At 45.3% G+C, this 18648-nt stretch overlaps 2 protein-coding genes across 6 annotated transcripts in view; one reads left to right on the top strand and one right to left on the bottom strand.

Moving 5' to 3' along the window:
* The window catches only part of LOC141272882 (uncharacterized), a 556358-nt gene that overhangs the window by 49681 nt on the left and 488029 nt on the right, over positions 1-18648 (top strand). The window lies entirely within an intron of this gene.
* The window catches only part of LOC141272861 (uncharacterized), a 33530-nt gene continuing 23453 nt past the window's right edge, over positions 8572-18648 (bottom strand). Inside the window, exon 2 of one of the 5 annotated variants that reach the window (XM_073684017.1) lies at positions 8572-11222. In XM_073684017.1, the coding sequence (XP_073540118.1) occupies positions 9523-11222 (1700 nt within the window). In that variant the 3' untranslated portion in view covers positions 8572-9522. The remainder of the gene's footprint in view (positions 11223-18648) is intronic. The other 4 variants (XM_073683995.1, XM_073684008.1, XM_073683985.1 and 1 more) reach the window with 4 other exon arrangements.

Here is an 18648-nt window from a genome sequence, read left to right as displayed (position 1 = left end):
TCAAGATCCGACAAAGCTGACAAGGAGGCCTAACAGGCAGGCAAGTAACAAACTAACACAAATGTTGCTCAGGCACCTCCCAACAGATGGAGGTAAGTAAGTATTTCCTAGCTATTGGCTAGGGGAACATTAGACAGGGCACTCAACGTGTGCTTGCCCTAAGCGAGTTGCCAGGAGACCTGCTTCGTGTGCGCAGACCCTGGGGCACGGGAGAAGAGACAGGAGACGCAAACGGCGACTGGGGCAGTGAATGAGTTAGCGTCCCAGCCAGGGGAGGGGTGCGGAGACAACACAGGGACGCCGGCACTGCACCCACCATATAATAACTTTCTTTCAACAATATTAATTCTAATTTCTCCCAACTTGTTGATGAGACTTCTTGTAGTGTACATCCACTTTATATATTTCTCTGTACCTCTCTTTCTGCTTAGTGTATCTGACGCGCCCCCTGGGCCTGTGCTGTGCAGGGGGATACCCGGAGCCGGATCGCTGGGGGTTGTAGTTCTCCGTGGCGGTGACCCGGTCCGTGCCCAGGGCGGTCAAACCAGTGGCAGTCTATTGATATTGTAATTGTCCGACTACGCCACCCGTGGATTGCGGTCAGTGGGGACCGCCGCTGCGCTGCAGACCGCTGAGGCTGATGTTGTTTGCGCAGCCGAGTATGGGATAACTCCCCACGGGAGAAGTATTGCCTCAGGGCAGCTAGAGTGAATGATGGGAGTGATGGTGTGAGCGTCCCAGAAGTAATGGTGCTGGTGCGGCGATGAAACACAGAGACGTGTGGTGCAGTTCAGGGTCTTTACTGATGGTATAACACAGACCCTCCCGGGAGTACTGGTTAGCAGTAGGGGCCTGGTCAGTCTGTAAGCAAGTAAGATCTCCCCTGGCCAGGTGGAGTTGTAGGCCTCCCCGACTATCTGCACTCTTTCCTGGCTACCTTGCTCTATGCGGGTAGAAGTAGCCCACGTCCCTGAGTATACCGTGTGGTGCTCACCCGTATGGCCGGTGACTTGGGGCCTTCCGTTAGCCTCCGCTTCACGATGGCGGTGCTGGTCCCTTGCTTGTGACCGTGCCTCCGGGCTTCTAAGGCCAGAGGACATGGAATCCCCTGCCGGTTGGATTCTGCTGCTGGACCTGGATGTCCCCACAGCCTCGGACTCAGTGTCCGGGTTTAGTGTCTTCAGCCAAGGCAAGCTTTCTAGCTTCCAGCCTCTGGCACTCGCTCCTGCTCCTACAGAGCTCCTGTTGTAACTCTCCCTGTGTCTGGAACTACACTCCAGGCTCTGACTAACTTAATCCCGCCCCAGACCCAGTTTATAAGAGCAGATTCCTCCCCTCCCAGGTCTGGGTGGGCCGTGTTGCATGCTTTGGGCAGAGAAACCTCCCACTTGCTCTCAGACATAATATCTCTATTACTGTGGTAACCAGACCCCTGGGGTGCCGCATTCCCCCTAGTAAATTTTAGTACTCCGGGACTAAACACATTTTTAAAGAAACATAAATGCAGGGTATAACAATAACACAATAACATATTTACAAGAAGCTTTAGTTCTTTAAAGGTCACGGCGTGTCCGCAACCGGGTGTCCATATCACCCAAGGTGAAGCTTTAAGCGAAGTAGGGGACCTGTCCAAAGCAAACCCCTTGCGTTGGCCCTGGGCGTGGCTGCAAGGCTGAAGCTAACTACTTTGGGCCGCAAGGAGGCCACGCCAGACAGGTTTTCTTTTCCGCGGCCGTCTTCGCAAGAGGCACCAAGGTGCAACTATCTACAAAAATTGTTCCGGTTATCCAGTGTCCATAACCTGTTAGTCCAAAGAAATCTGCAGGGTAACTGAGAAACATAATTAATAACAGGCAACAAACATAAACCATAAACAGTTAAACAGATAAATTCACAGTGCATTAGTTTAGATTTTCCAGCGAGCGGGCATCTGACCTCTAGTGACTCTAGTGGACCTACGGAGCTCACTAACTGGTCCTGCACTACAGGGTGTAGGAGGTGTTATGGGCAAGCTGGGCAGCTGTCTGTGCACTCTTTGGCTCACTAGGCGCACGGCAGGCTCACTACTAGCAGAGGGTTGATTCTCCTGGGCTGCTGGTGTGGACTCTTTTGCCTCCTGGGCCGGCTGCTCTTCCAGCTCTACCTGGTCTTCTGTAGGCACTTGAGGGGCTGGCTGGAGAAAGGTGAGGACGGGCACCACGATAGCGTTGTTTACTTGTGTCCAGGGCCGGGGAAAGTCTCCGAGTACGGTGCTGATCATTTCTTCCTTTTCCTCTACGGGTTGAGGGTCTTCCTGATCTTCATCCGTGCTTTGCAACTTCTCGGGGCACTTTTTCAGGTGGTCTCTGGAGACAGTGGCTGTGGTCTCTCCTCCATCCTTGCTGATGACGTACACCTTTGGATTATTGTGGCTTGAGGGCAGTACGGTGTACGGGTCCTTTTCCCACTGGTCGTCCAACTTATGGAGCCGCCTTTTTCTTTTCAAGACCTGCTCTCCAGGTACCAGCGGGAGCATGTTGGTTATAAGTCCTCTCCTGCCTTTCTCTTGATTGGCAGAGACTTCGCTCGACGCTCTCCTGTACTTTCCGGTACTGCTGCTGCCGTTCTGTATCCCAGTCTGTCTCTGGCGAGGTGTTCTCGGGTATCAGGACTCCCATATCCAGGTCAACAGGCAGCTTACCAGGTCTTGCTCGCATTAGGTAAGCCGGGGTACAGTTGGTGGAACCTACCGGGATGTGGTTATACAGGTCCACCAGATCGGGCAGTTTCTCAGGCCACAGACTGCGTTCTTCCAGGGGCAATGTTTTTAGCAGATCTATCACCACCTGGTTCATCTTCTCGCAGAGTCCATTGGTTTGGGGGTGATAGGGCGTTGTTCTTATCTTCTTGCAGCAATACAGGTTGCAGAACTCCTGGAAGACCTCCGCTTCGAAAGCTGGTCCTTGGTCCGTCAGCACTTGGTCCGGGTACCCGTGTGGGCGGCAGAAGTGCAGCTGGAAGGCTCTGGCTGCAGTCTGAGCCGTCAGGTCTTTGACAGGGACCACCACTAGGAACCGGGAGTAGTGATCCACGATGGTTAGGGCGTAGACATACCCGCTTCTGCTTGGAGCCAGTTTAACATGGTCCAGGGCGACCAGTTCCAGCGGCTGCCTGGTGATGATGGGCTGCAGGGGAGTCCTCTGGCTGGCACGGTCCCTTCTTCTTAGATTGCACAGGCCAGTCTCTACACCACCTCTCAATGGCTCCTCTCATGCCTATCCAGTAGAACCGTTCACGCAGCAGGAACTCCAGCTTCTTCCATCCGAAGTGCCCTACCCCATTGTGGTAGGCCTCCAGCACCATAGCTGCGTCCCGTCTCGGTACCATCACCTGCCAGATCAGCTCATGTGTCCGGGAATTGACCATTCTGCGGCACAACTTCTCCTTGTAGAGGAACAGTCTGCTCTTTTCCGTCCACAGTTCCTTGGTCTCTTCCGGAGCATCTGGGTCCAGGCGGGCGTCAGCCCGGGTCAGCATCTCCTTCACCAGACGGACTGCGGGGTCATTGTCTTGCGTCTCCGCCCAGTTGTAGTGGGGTAAGTGGTTGAACGTAACGGATCGCTGGCCCCTCACACGGTGGGAATACTGGGTAATCCCATGACGGTGGAACGCAGGGAGTTCGATCTCTTCCAATTCTTCTGGATCCTCCCCTTCGTCCGCTAGGTTTGGCATCCTGGACAGGGCGTCCGCGTTGATATTAGAGCGTCCTGCCCGGTATTTGATCGTGAACTCATAATTGGACAGGCGGGCCATCCATCTCTGCTCCAGGGCACCCAGTCTTGCAGTGTCCAGGTGTGTCAACGGGTTGTTGTCCGTGTACACGGTGAACCTGGAAGAGGCAAGGTAATGCTTGAAACGTTTGGTTACTGCCCACACCACTGCCAGGAACTCTAGCTTGAACGAGCTGTAATTCTCAGGGTTTCTTTCCGTGGGTCGCAGTTTTCGGCTGGCGTAAGCAATTACCCGTTCTCTCCCCTGCTGGATCTGGGACAGTACGGCTCCTAGCCCGATGTTGCTTGCGTCCGTGTAGAGGATAAAGGGCTGGCTGTAATCAGGGTACGCCAGGATTTCATCCCCTGTGAGGGCCATCTTCACCTGACGGAAGGACTCCTCTTCCAGCTTTTCCCATTTGAAGGGTGGCTTCTGGTTTTTGGCCTTCCTGGACTGGCCTATCAGGAGGTCCTGCATAGGAGCTGCCTTCTTGGTAAAACCGGGAATGAATCTTCGGTAGTAGCCTACCAACCCGAGGAACTGCCGCACTTCCTTTATGCTGGATGGTCTTGGCCAGTCCTTAATCACGGTGATCTTGTCAGGGTCGGGGGCTACTCCGTCAGCACTCACCACATGTCCCAGGTACTGTACCTTTGGCTTCAGTAGATGACACTTCGAGGGTTTTACCTTTAGGCCATAGTTTGCCAGGGCTTCAAACACTTCTGCCAGGTGTTCCAGATGGTCCTCATAGGTCTTGGAATAGACGATGACATCGTCCAGGTATAATAGGACCGTCTCGAAGTTCCGGTGTCCCAGACAGCATTCCATCAACCGTTGGAAGGTTCCTGGTGCGTTGCAGAGCCCGAACGGCATACAGTTAAATTCGCTGAGTCCCATCGGGGTGGTGAATGCGGTCTTCTCCCGGTCCGCCTCTGCTACAGGAACCTGCCAGTACCCGCTAGTGAAATCCAAAGTAGAGAAGAAGTTAGCAGATTTCAATGCAGCTAAGGACTCTTCTATCCTTGGTAACGGGTATGCATCTTTGTGTGTGATACGGTTGACCTTCCTGTAGTCTACACACATTCTCATGGTGTTGTCTTTCTTTTTCACTAAGACTAGTGGAGCTGCCCAGGGGCTACAGCTGTCCCTAATTACCCCAGCCTCCTTCATGTCTTTTAGCATCCCCTTGGCGTGTTGATAGTGTGCAAGGGGTACGGGTCGGTATCTCTCCTTTATGGGAGGATGGTCTCCCGTGGGGATGTGATGTTCTACCCCCTTTACTCGCCCGAAGTCTAGCGGGTGTTTACTAAACACTCTCTCGTACTCTTGAACCACCCGATAGACTCCCTGTTTTTGGTGTGAGGGAGTGGAGTCAGTACCCAAATGCAGTTGCTGACACCAGTCCTCCATTGGTTTCTTAGAGCCGTTACCTTCCTCTGGTTGAGATGGAGGCAAGGGTTCCACGGCCTGTATAGAGTTCTGGTTGATGGTGAACAATTTGGCTAGCGTGGCATACCGGGGCAGGTATACTTCTCTCTCCCCAATATTTATGATGCGGACGGGCACCCTCCCATGGCGTACATCGACCACCCCCCGTGCTGTCAAAATGGTGGGCCTACTGTCTCAGTAGACGGGTTCTATCATTGCTTGGTAGTCTCTACCTCTTAGACCAATAGCTGCCCGGCACCAAATCATCATCTCACTTTTTGGGGGCATGGCAATAGGGAACGGGTCACACATTCTCACGCTACTTATCTCACCACCAGATAGTTCCACCTGTTGCCGTTTCATCAGTGCCCGGATCTCTTTTTGGAGGACACGCTGCTGGCTGGAACTGGCGCTCTTGGCAACCTGTTGCAAAATAAGAATCACCTCTGCAAGACAGTTTTCAATTACGTTAGTACCTAGGGTTATTTTTGGGTGACTCTCGCGACGGTCAATGTCCACAATGATAAGTCCTTGTGTCGGCAGTTCAACTTTACCGACCTTGATGGTCACTTCCTTAAATCCTATCTGTGGCACGGGCTGACCATTGCTGGCGATAATGCTCAGGTCGTCATCTGGGTAGCGGGTTATGTCCGAGTCATTCCAGTACCGCTTGAAGAGCACGTACGGGATGGTGGTGACCTGTGACCCGGTGTCTAGTAGGGCACGCATAGGAATGCCATCCAGTACCACAGGCAAGACCGGACGTCCCCCTACGTATTTATCACGCCAGTTTGATGGGCCTGATGATCTTATGCCTGGGGGTTGGCCCTCTACCCCAGGTTGTGCCCGTTTAAATGGCACGGGTCGTCCGTCCTCGTTGTACCGGTCGCTGGGTCTTCCTCTGGCCGGTGGGGTCCTCCTTAGTCGGCGCCACGGGACGTCCTCCGGTCCAGATGCCAGCTGGATCTTTTCTGGAGAAGAGACCTGTAAAGACTGCACAGTTCTGGTTAGCGCGGCAATGCTCTTAGTCAGCTCTTGGACCTGATGGTGCAGGTCTGTTGCCGGGTCATTGTTCAAAGCCTGCGCATCAGCTCCCACAGGTCCTGCAGACAAGGGCACCGCGTCCTGGTGATAAGTGATAGCAGGACGCCTGTGGGTCACAGCGCCACCTGGTGCCAGTTCTCGGAGCACCCGGATGGCTCTGTCGTTGAACTGTGCAAAGTCCAGGTCAGGGTCCTGTAAGGCCATTGCCCGCAACTGGGTTCGGTGGGCATTGCACAGTAGACCCTCAATAAATTGTTCGGTCAACAGCTTGTCTTCATTTCCCACGCGGTCAGGGTCTGCCTGCTTAATGGCTCTCAGGGCCTCATGTAGGTTTAGGGCATAGTCTCTTATACTTTCATGTGCCCGTTGTTTGCACCCATAAAATCTGAGCTTTATTTCGGCTGAGGTGCGGGTGTCAAATGTGTCTTTCAGCCGGGCTAGTATCTCTCGACAGTCCTCTTCTTCCCAGGTGACCAGGACTTTACCTCCCTTTGGGCTGCCCAGATTAACTGGGCCACCAGGATGCTCACTTTTTGCTCTTCCGTGAGGGGGTATACCTGGAAGAGGCTATCCAGTTTTTCCCTAAAGTCACTCAGGGTATGTGACTCCCCTGAGTACTGGAGTAGCCAGGTTGCCCCTGGGATATAGGGCATGGTGAATGGAATGAACGCTGCAGCGGTTGCGCTGGCGGTGGCTGTGGAGCTCCCCTCGGAGTGGATTGCGGTCAGTGGGGACCGCCGCTGTGCTGCAGACCGCTGAGGCTGATGTTGTTTGCGCAGCCGAGTATGGGATAACTCCCCACGGGAGAAGTATTGCCTCAGGGCAGCTAGAGTGAATGATGGGAGTGATGGTGTGAGCGTCCCAGAAGTAATGGTGCTGGTGCGGCGATGAAACACAGAGACGTGTGGTGCAGTTCAGGGTCTTTACTGATGGTATAACACAGACCCTCCCGGGAGTACTGGTTAGCAGTAGGGGCCTGGTCAGTCTGTAACTAAGTAGGATCTCCCCTGGCCAGGTGGAGTTGTAGGCCTCCCCGACTATCTGCACTCTTTCCTGGCTATCTTGCTCTATGCGGGTAGAAGTAGCCCACGTCCCTGAGTATACCGTGTGGTGCTCACCCGTATGGCCGGTGACTTGGGGCCTTCCGTTAGCCTCCGCTTCACGATGGCGGTGCTGGTCCCTTGCTTGTGACCGTGCCTCCGGGCTTCTAAGGCCAGAGGACATGGAATCCCCTGCCGGTTGGATTCTGCTGCTGGACCTGGATGTCCCCACAGCCTCGGACTCCGTGTCCAGGTTTAGTGTCTTCAGCCAAGGCGAGCTTTCTAGCTTCCAGCCTCTGGCACTCGCTCCTGCTCCTACAGAGCTCCTGTTGTAACTCTCCCTGTGTCTGGAACTACACTCCAGGCTCTGACTAACTTAATCCCGTCCCAGACCCAGTTTATAAGGGCAGATTCCTCCCCTCCCAGGTCTGGGTGGGCCGTGTTGCATGCTTAGGGCTCCTGACCAGAGAAACCTCCCACTTGCTCTCAGACATAATATCTCTATTACTGTGGTAACCAGACCCCTGGGGTGCCACATATCAACTGTCCTAACCCCTCCCCCATGCCACTTCAACTTTCATTATTTAGTCCCACAGTGGTTTGTCCTGAAGAAATTTGCTAACTTTGAAACGTGTTGACAAAAACCACATTTAAACTCTCCTGGTTTCCTGGCTCCATCCACTGATGATCTCAGGTCTCAATACTAGTATTCCTGGTAACACAGAAAAAAATCCATTCCTTCTTACTTATTCATCCTGGATTATCTTACGGGTCTGCAGCAGCCTTAAAGCGAACCTGTCAACAGGATTTTGCTAAGCAAACTACTGGCATTGTTATGTTGGGGCTGTTGCACTGATTGAAATGATACCAGAGGTGAAGAAATCCGTCTTGTGGTTCTTATGTAATCAGTGTTTGGAGTTTTGAGTTAATGATATGCCCGTGCCCAGGGGTGGACTGTAGGCAAGGTCTTATCCTGGTGCTCTAGCCCAAATCAGCAAGATAAGTCCTGCCCACAGGCCCGCCCCGAAGCACAAGTATGTTCCTCATCATAGAGACTGCCAGATAGAGAGACAGGGGCAGACCTGTGGTCAGATATTTTCTTGCTGATCTGGCCTAGAGCACTAGGATAAGACCCTGCCTACAGTCCCCCCGGAGCATGGGCATATCATTAACTCAAAACTGTAAACACTGATTACACAAGAACCACAGGATGGATTTCTTCGCCTCAGGTATCATTTCAATCAGTGCAACAGGCTTAACATGAAAATGCCTGTAGCTTTCTTAGCAAAATCCTGCTGACAGGTTTGCTTTAATCAATCATCTTTGTGTTATTGTAATCACACAAGGTAAGCAAATTCCCTATTTACTACCTCCTTGGTTACAAGGATAAGACCCTATTGTTCTTTCCAGTCTTTCTTCAACCATTATTTAAGCCCAGGAACTATCTACACTATTTTCCCCTCCTGTACAGCGATTTATCGATGCAGCTCCGGTCCCACGGCATCATCTTATGACCGCAACTTCTGACTGGTGGAAGTCAGAAGTTACATCTCAAGCTCTCAATTCTGAGAACGAGGCCTTCATAGACTTGCGTTAAAGAGTGACCTCCGGCTCGCTCCATGAAACACCGGAGAGATACGGCACGTCACAAACTGCCAGAGACTGACAGGAGCGGCGGCCATAACAGGTGAAGATGGCATCAGGTAAATATGAGAGCAGTGGCAAGGACCTTAGATGAGAAGCACCACTCCTGTGGTCAGTTTAGTCAGTTTTTTGTTTGGTTTCAAATATTTTTACACTATTTGAATGAAGATAAAATGTAATACAAAGTCTCCATATTGTTTGCAATATCGCTCCTGATTCTGTTGCAGTGGGAGAACGTTACAAATACAGTAAGAAGGAACAATGTTCAAGGTGACAAAGCAGCTTCATTACATTGAAAGTAAATATCTTTCTTCGGTTCTTCCTTATTTCCGCAATGCTTTTCGCACTGGATCTCAATCATGGATGGACCAATAATAAATAGAACGAGTATGCTTGGCAGATCCAGGATACTTGTACTGCACATATAAAATAAACCCTTAATGGCTGTTAAATGAGGTAAAAACCTATACTTTTCTGCTTTATATAGCATTTTTCACATTTCCAAACAAGGATATTTTTTTATGTGAATTCTCTGATGAGTTTCAGATTTTGATTTATTTATAATTTTTTTTTACAAAAATAAAATATCAAAACAGCTTCTCTCCTGTGTGATTCTTTACTGATTCTTAGTTACTTTAGTAACTAATGATTTCCCACAGTCTGAAGGTGAATATGGCTTCTCTCTCGTGTGAATTCTATGATGAACCCTAAGATTGGCTTTAGTAGTAAAACATTTCCCACATTCTGAACATGAATACGGCTTCTCTCCTGTATGAATTCTCTGATGTTTAACAAGATCTGTTTTCTGAGTAAACCATTTCCCACATTGTGAACATGAAAAAGGCTTCTCTCCTGTGTGAATTCTATGATGATCCCTAAGATTGGCTTTACCACTAAAACTTTTCCCACATTCTGAACATGAAAACGGCTTCTCCCCTGTATGAATTCTCTGATGTTTAACAAGATCTGGTTTCTGAGTAAAACATTTCTCACATTGTGAACATGAAAAAGGCTTCTCTCCTGTGTGAATTCTATGATGATCCCTAAGATTGGCTTTACCACTAAAACTTTTCCCACATTCTGAACATGAAAACGGCTTCTCCCCTGTGTGAATTCTCTGATGTTTAACAAGATCTGTTTTCTGAGTAAAACATTTCCCACATTCTGAACATGAATGCGGCTTCTCTCCTGTGTGAATTCTCTGATGTTTAACAAGAACCGATTTCTGAGTAAAACATTTCCCACATTCTGAACATGAATACGGCTTCTCTCCTGTGTGAATTCTCTGATGCGTAATAAAATTTGATTGAGCCATAAAGCATCTTCCACATTGTGAACATGAAAATGGCTTCTCTCCTGTGTGAATTCTATGATGATTCCTAAGATTGGCTTTAGTAATAAAACCTTTCCCACATTCTGAACAGGAAAATGGCTTCTCCCCTGTATGAATTCTCTGATGTTTTGCAAGGTCTGATAAATGAATAAAATTTTTCCCACATTCTTTACATAAATAAGGCTTTACTCCTATGTGAATTCTCTGATGTTTAACAAGATCTGCTCTACGTATGAAGCACTTTTCACATTCTCTACATGAATGGGGTTTCTCTCCTGTATGAATTCTTTCATGTTTAACAAGATCTGATTTGGATATAAAGCATTTCCCACATTTTGAACATGAATATGGCTTTTCTCCTGTGTGAATTCTCTGATGTTTAACTTGACCTGATTTCTGAGTAAAACATTTCCCACATTCTGAACAGGAGTACGGCTTCTCTCCTGTGTGACTTCGCTCATGTCTAACCAGACTTGATTTACCAATAAAACACTTCCCACATAGAGAACATGAAAATGGCTTTTCTCCTGTGTGAATTATTTCATGTCTAACAAGACTTGATTTGTTTATATAGCACTTCCCACAAAGTGAACACGAAAATGGTTTCTCCCCCGTGTGACTTTTTTCATGTCGAACAAGAGTTGATTTATCTGTAAAAGTCTTCCCACATTCTGAACATGAAAATGGTTTCTCTCCGGTGTGAATTCTTCTGTGTGTATAAAGACTTGATCTTCTTGTAAATCCAAACTTATGTCGAAACTGCTGAAGAATTTTCTGACTTGCACTTGTGGTAACAATGCGAGATTGTTCAAAAGGGTTTTCGTGATTAGGGGGATTAAAAGTTTGATCTGTACTGTTAAATTCTGAATTTACGTTAAGAGTGACAACATTTTCTTCTGAAGAGTGCGGCATGAGGTTTTCATCTTCTACTTTATAATTTAGCATGAAAATGTAATTTCCCTCAGGATTCCCAATGTGATTTTCTGTTAAGATTAAAATGGATTTTATTAGTTATTTTCAAATCAAAGTAGATATTACATCAGTATTATTCCTAGCAAAACACATAGTTAATGCAGTCTGAGGTGGAATTGTTATCCAAAGCGAAAAAATGGATCTTGCTGGAAGGAAATGTTTAAGCCATTGGCCTGGTTTCATCAAGCAATTTTCACCAGAATACTGGAGTAAAATTCCTTGAAATGTCACAAAAAAAAAAGTTGTAACTTGTGGTGTCTTAAAAACAGTCCTGGAACAGCTTGGCCAAGTTTTTGAAAAGTTGGTGGACCCAGCCGGAGTAAATCTGCCGAAAGTCACAAAATTTTTGTGCAGCTTTTGAGATGTTTAAAAATTATGTAACATTTCGAGCAGTTTTCACTTCTGTTTTCTGGATCAGAGCCATCTTCTTTACAGCCAAGAACAGTTTCATATAAAGCTTTTCCTCAGAAAAACACCACCGTTCTCGATGCAGTTTTCTGATCCAAAAGGAAAGTAAAATATAAAAGAAGGGCTTTCTGCTCAGGCTGAATCTATTCCAAACTTTGGATTAAAAACTGCAGTGTCATTTTACCCTAAAAAATGTTGTATGCGAAACCATGCAAAAAGAGACCGACCAGAAGACACGTTTCAAAAAGAACTACGGGTGCATCTCACTAAATTAGAATATCATCAAAAACTTAATTTATTTCAGTTCTTCAATACAAAAAGTGACACTCCTATATCATATAGAGTCATTACACACAGAGGGATCTATTATATAGAGTCATTACACACAGAGGGATCTATTATATAGAGTCATTACACACAGAGGGATCTATTATATAGTCATTACACACAGAGGGATCTATTATATAGAATCATTACACACAGAGCGATCTATTATATAAAGTCATTAAACACAGAGCGATCTATTATATAGAGTCATTACACACAGAAGGATCTATTATATAGAGTCATTACACACAGAAGGATCTATTATATAGAGTCATTACACACAGAGGGATCTATTATATAGAGTCATTACACACAGAGGGATCTATTATATAGAGTCATTACACACAGAGGGATCTATTATATAGAGTCATTACACACAGAGGGATCTATTATATAGAGTCATTACACACAGAGGGATCTATTATATAGTCATTACACACAGAGGGATCTATTATATAGAGTCATTACACACAGAGGGATCTATTATATAGAGTCATTACACACAGAGGGATCTATTATATAGAGTCATTACACAGAGGGATCTATTATATAGTCATTACACACAGAGGGATCTATTATATAGAGTCATTACACGCAGAGGGATCTATTATATAGAGTCATTACACGCAGAGGGATCTATTATATAGAGTCATTACACGCAGAGGGATCTATTATATAGAGTCATTACACGCAGAGGGATCTATTATATAGAGTCATTACACGCAGAGGGATCTATTATATAGAGTCATTACACGCAGAGGGATCTATTATATAGAGTCATTACACGCAGAGGGATCTATTATATAGAGTCATTACACGCAGGGGGATCTATTATATAGAGTCATTACACGCAGAGGGATCTATTATATAGAGTCATTACACGCAGAGGGATCTATTATATAGAGTCATTACACACAGAGCGATCTATTATATAGTCATTACACACAGAGGGATCTATTAGAGTCATTACACACAGAGGGATCTATTATATAGAGTCATTACACACAGAGGGATCTATTATATAGAGTCATTACACACAGAGGGATCTATTATATAGAGTCATTACACACAGAGGGATCTATTATATAGAGTCATTACACACAGAGGGATCTATTATATAGTCATTACACACAGAGGGATCTATTATATAGAGATATTACACACAGAGGGATCTATTATATAGAGTCATTACACACAGAGGGATCTATTATATAGTCATTACACACAGAGGGATCTATTATATAGAGTCATTAAACACAGAGGGATCTATTATATAGAGTCATTACACACAGAGGGATCTATTATATAGAGTCATTACACACAGAGGGATCTATTATATAGAGTCATTACACGCAGAGGGATCTATTATATAGAGTCATTACACGCAGAGGGATCTATTATATAGAATCATTACACGCAGAGGGATCTATTATATAGAGTCATTACACACAGAGGGATCTATTATATAGAGTCATTACACGCAGAGGGATCTATTATATAGAGTCATTACACACAGGGATCTATTATATAGAGTCATTACACACAGAGGGATCTATGATATAGAGTCGTTACACACAGAGGGATCTATTATATAGAGTCGTTACACACAGAGCGATCTATTATATAGAGATATTACACACAGAGGGATCTATTATATAGAGTCATTACACACAGAGGGATCTATTATATAGTCATTACACACAGAGGGATCTATTATATAGAGTCATTACACGCAGAGGGATCTATTATATAGAGTCATTACACGCAGAGGGATCTATTATATAGAGTCATTACACGCAGAGGGATCTATTATATAGAGTCATTACACGCAGAGGGATCTATTATATAGAGTCATTACACACAGAGGGATCTATTATATAGTCATTACACACAGAGGGATCTATTATATAGAGTCATTACACACAGGGATCTATTATATAGAGTCATTACACACAGAGGGATCTATTATATAGAGTCATTACACACAGAGGGATCTATTATATAGAGTCATTACACGCAGAGGGATCTATTATATAGAGTCATTACACACAGAGGGATCTATTATATAGAGTCATTACACACAGAGGGATCTATTATATAGAGTCATTACACACAGAGCGATCTATTATATAAAGTCATTACACACAGAGCGATCTATTATATAGAGTCATTACACACAGAGGGATCTATTATATAGAGTCATTACACACAGAGGGATCTATTATATAGAGTCATTACACACAGAGGGATCTATTATATAGAGTCATTACACCCAGAGCGATCTATTATATAAAGTCATTACACACAGAGCGATCTATTATATATAGTCATTACACACAGAGGGATCTATTATATATAGTCATTACACACAGAGGGATCTATTATATATAGTCATTACACACAGAGGGATCTATTATATAGAGTCATTACACCCAGAGGGATCTATTATATAGAGTCATTACACCCAGAGGGATCTATTATATAGAGTCATTACACCCAGAGGGATCTATTATATAGAGTCATTACACACAGAGGGATCTATTATATAGAGTCATTACATACAGAGGGATCTATTATATAGAGTCATTACACACAGAGGGATCTATTATATAGAATCATTACACACAGAGGGATCTATTATATAGAGTCATTACACACAGAGCGATCTATTATATAGAGTCATTACACACAGGGATCTATTATATAGAGTCATTACAAACAGAGGGATCTATTATATAGAGTCATTACACACAGAGGGATCTATTATATAGAGTCATTACACACAGGGATCTATTATATAGAGTCATTACACACAGAGGGATCTATTATATAGAGTCATTACACACAGAGGGATCTATTATATAGAGTCATTACACACAGAGGGATCTATTATATAGAGTCATTACACACAGAGGGATCTATTATATAGTCATTACACGCAGAATGATCTATTATATAGAGTCATTACACGCAGAGGGATCTATTATATAGAGTCATTACACACAGGGATCTATTATATAGAGTCATTACAAACACAGGGATCTATTATATAGAGTCATTACACACAGAGGGATCTATTATATAGTCATTACACACAGGGATCTATTATATAGAGTCATTACACGCAGAGGGATCTATTATATAGAGTCATTACACACAGAGGGATCTATTATATAGAGTCATTACACACAGGGATCTATTATATAGAGCCATTACACACAGAGGGATCTATTATATAGTCATTACACACAGAGGGATCTATAATAGAGTCATTACACACAGAGGGATCCATTATATAGAGTCATTACACACAGAGCGATCTATTATATAGAGACATTACACGCAGAGGGATCTATTATATAGAGTCATTACACACAGAGCGATCTATTATATAGAGTCATTACACACAGAGTGATCTATTATATAGTCATTACACGCAGAGGGATCTATTCTATAGAGTCATTACACACAGAGGGATCTATTCTATAGAGTCATTACACACAGAGGGATCTATTATATAGTCATTACACACAGAGGGATCTATTATATAGAGTCATTACACACAGAGGGATCTATTATATAGAGTCATTACACACAGAGGGATCTATTCTATAGAGTCATTACACACAGAGCGATCTATTATATAGAGTCATTACACGCAGAGGGATCTATTATATAGTCATTACACGCAGAGGGATCTATTATATAGAGTCATTACAGACAGAGGGATCTATTATATAGAGTCATTACACACAGAGGGATCTATTATATAGAATCATTACACACAGAGGGATCTATTATATAGTCATTACACACAGAGGGATCTATTATATAGTCATTACACGCAGAGGGATCTATTATATAGAGTCATTACACACAGAGGGATCTATTATATAGTCATTACACGCAGAGGGATCTATTATATAGAGTCATTACACACAGAGGGATCTATTTCACGTGTTTATTTCTGTTAATGTTGATGATTATGGCTTACAGCCAATGAAAACACAAAAGTCATTATCTCAGTAAATTAGAATACTTTATAACAACAGCTTGAAAAATGATTTTAAAATCTGAAATGTCTGTTCAGTAAATGCCTCAATACTTGGTCGGCTCCTTGTGCATCAATGCGGCATGGAGAGATCAGCCTGTGGCATGGAGGGATCAGCCTGTGGCATGGAGGGATCAGCCTGTGACATGGAGGGATCATCCTGTGGCATGGAGGTGATCAGCCTGTGGCATGGAGGTGATCAGCCTGTGGCATGGAGGTGATCAGCCTGTGGCATGGAGGTGATCAGCCTGTGGCATGGAGGTGATCAGCCTGTGGCATGGAGGTGATCAGCCTGTGGCATGGAGGTGATCAGCCTGTGGCATGGAGGTGATCAGCCTGTGGCATGGAGGGATCATCCTGTGGCATGGAGGTGATCAGCCTGTGACATGGAGGGATCAGCCTGTGGCATGGAGGTGATCAGCCTGTGGCATGGAGGGATCAGCCTGTGGCATGGAGAGATCAGCCTGTGGCATGGAGGTGATCAGCCTGTGGCATGGAGGTGATCAGCCTGTGGCATGGAGGGATCAGCCTGTGGCATGGAGGTGATCAGCCTGTGGCATGGAGGTGATCAGCCTGTGGCATGGAGGTGATCAGCCTGTGGCATGGAGGGATCAGCCTGTGGCATGGAGAGATCAGCCTGTGGCATGGAGGGATCAGCCTGTGGCATGGAGGGATCAGCCTGTGGCATGGAGGGATCAGCCTGTGGCATGGAGGGATCAGCCTGTGGCATGGAGGGATCAGCCTGTGGCATGGAGGGATCAGCCTGTGGCATGGAGGGATCAGCCTGTGGCATGGAGGGATCAGCCTGTGGCATGGAGGGATCAGCCTGTGGCATGGAGGGATCAGCCTGTGGCATGGAGGGATCAGCCTGTGGCATGGAGGGATCAGCCTGTGGCATGGAGGGATCAGCCTGTGGCTGCTGAGGGGTTATGGAAGCCCAGGTGGCTTTGATAGCAGCATTCAGCTAAACTGCATTGTGGGGTCTGGGGTCTCATCTTCCTCTTGACAATACCCCATAGATTCTGTATAATAGATCCTCTATGGGGTTAAGGTCAGGCGAGTTTGCTGCCAATCAAGCACAGTGATACTGTTGTGTGTAAACCAGGTATTGGTACTTTTGGCCGTGTGGACAGGGGCCAAGTCCTGCTGGAGAATGACATTTCCATCTCCATAAAGCTTGTCGGCAGAGGGAAGCATGAAGTGCTGTAAAATGTTCTGGTAGACGGCGGCGCTGACTTTGGTCTTGATAAAACAGTGGACCTCCACCAGCAGATGACATGGCCCCCAAACCATCACTGATTGTGGAGACTTCACAATAGACCTCCAGCAGCTTGGATTGTGGCCTCTCCACTCTTCCTCCAGACTCTGGGACCTTGTGGAGTGTGTCAGTGACTGCCTTCTGAACATCTGTCAAGTCAGCAGTCTTCCCCATGATTGTGGAGCCTACTGAAACAGACTAAGGGACCTTTTTAAACGTTTAAGAAGCCTTTGCAGGTGTTTTTTGTTAATTCTTTCAATTTACTGAGATAATGACTTTTGTGTTTTCATTGGCTGTAAGCCATAATCACCAACATTAACAGAAATAAACACGTGAACTAGATCCCTCTGTCTGTAATGACTCTATATAATAGATCCCTCTGTGTGTAATGACTATATAATAGATCCCTCTGCGTGTAATGACTATATAAAATAGATCCCTCTGCGTGTAATGACTCTATATAATAGATCCCTCTGCGTGTAATGACTCTATACAATAGATCCCTCTGCGTGTAATGACTCTATACAATAGATCCCTCTGCGTGTAATGACTCTATACAATAGATCCCTCTGCGTGTAATGACTCTATACAATAGATCCCTCTGCGTGTAATGACTCTATACAATAGATCCCTCTGCGTGTAATGACTCTATACAATAGATCGCTCTGCGAGTAATGACTATATAATAGATCGCTCTGCGAGTAATGACTCTATACAATAGATCCCTCTGCGTGTAATGACTCTATACAATAGATCCCTCTGCGTGTAATGACTCTATACAATAGATCCCTCTGCGTGTAATGACTCTATATAATAGATCCCTCTGCGTGTAATGACTCTATATAATAGATCGCTCTGCGAGTAATGACTCTATAATAGATCGCTCTGCGAGTAATGACTCTATATAATAGATCGCTCTGCGAGTAATGACTCTATATAATAGATCGCTCTGCGAGTAATGACTCTATATAATAGATCGCTCTGCGAGTAATGACTCTATATAATAGATCGCTCTGCGAGTAATGACTCTATATAATAGATCGCTCTGCGAGTAATGACTCTATATAATAGATCCCTCTGCGAGTAATGACTCTATATAATAGATCCCTCTGCGAGTAATGACTCTATATAATAGATCCCTCTGCGAGTAATGACTCTATATAATAGATCCCTCTGCGAGTAATGACTCTATATAATAGATCCCTCTGCGAGTAATGACTCTATATAATAGATCCCTCTGCGAGTAATGACTCTATATAATAGATCCCTCTGCGAGTAATGACTCTATATAATAGATCCCTCTGCGTGTAATGACTCTATATAATAGATCCCTCTGCGTGTAATGACTCTATATAATAGATCCCTCTGCGTGTAATGACTCTATATAATAGAT

The sequence above is a fragment of the Phyllobates terribilis genome, unplaced genomic scaffold, assembly GCF_046119375.1.
Source record: "Phyllobates terribilis strain yellow unplaced genomic scaffold, ASM4611937v1 Scaffold_1__5_contigs__length_1240528914, whole genome shotgun sequence".
In the NCBI taxonomy this organism is placed as follows: Eukaryota; Metazoa; Chordata; class Amphibia; order Anura; family Dendrobatidae; genus Phyllobates; species Phyllobates terribilis.
The sequence above is the reverse complement of the archived record's forward strand: the minus strand, read 5'-3'. Positions and strand labels throughout refer to the sequence as shown.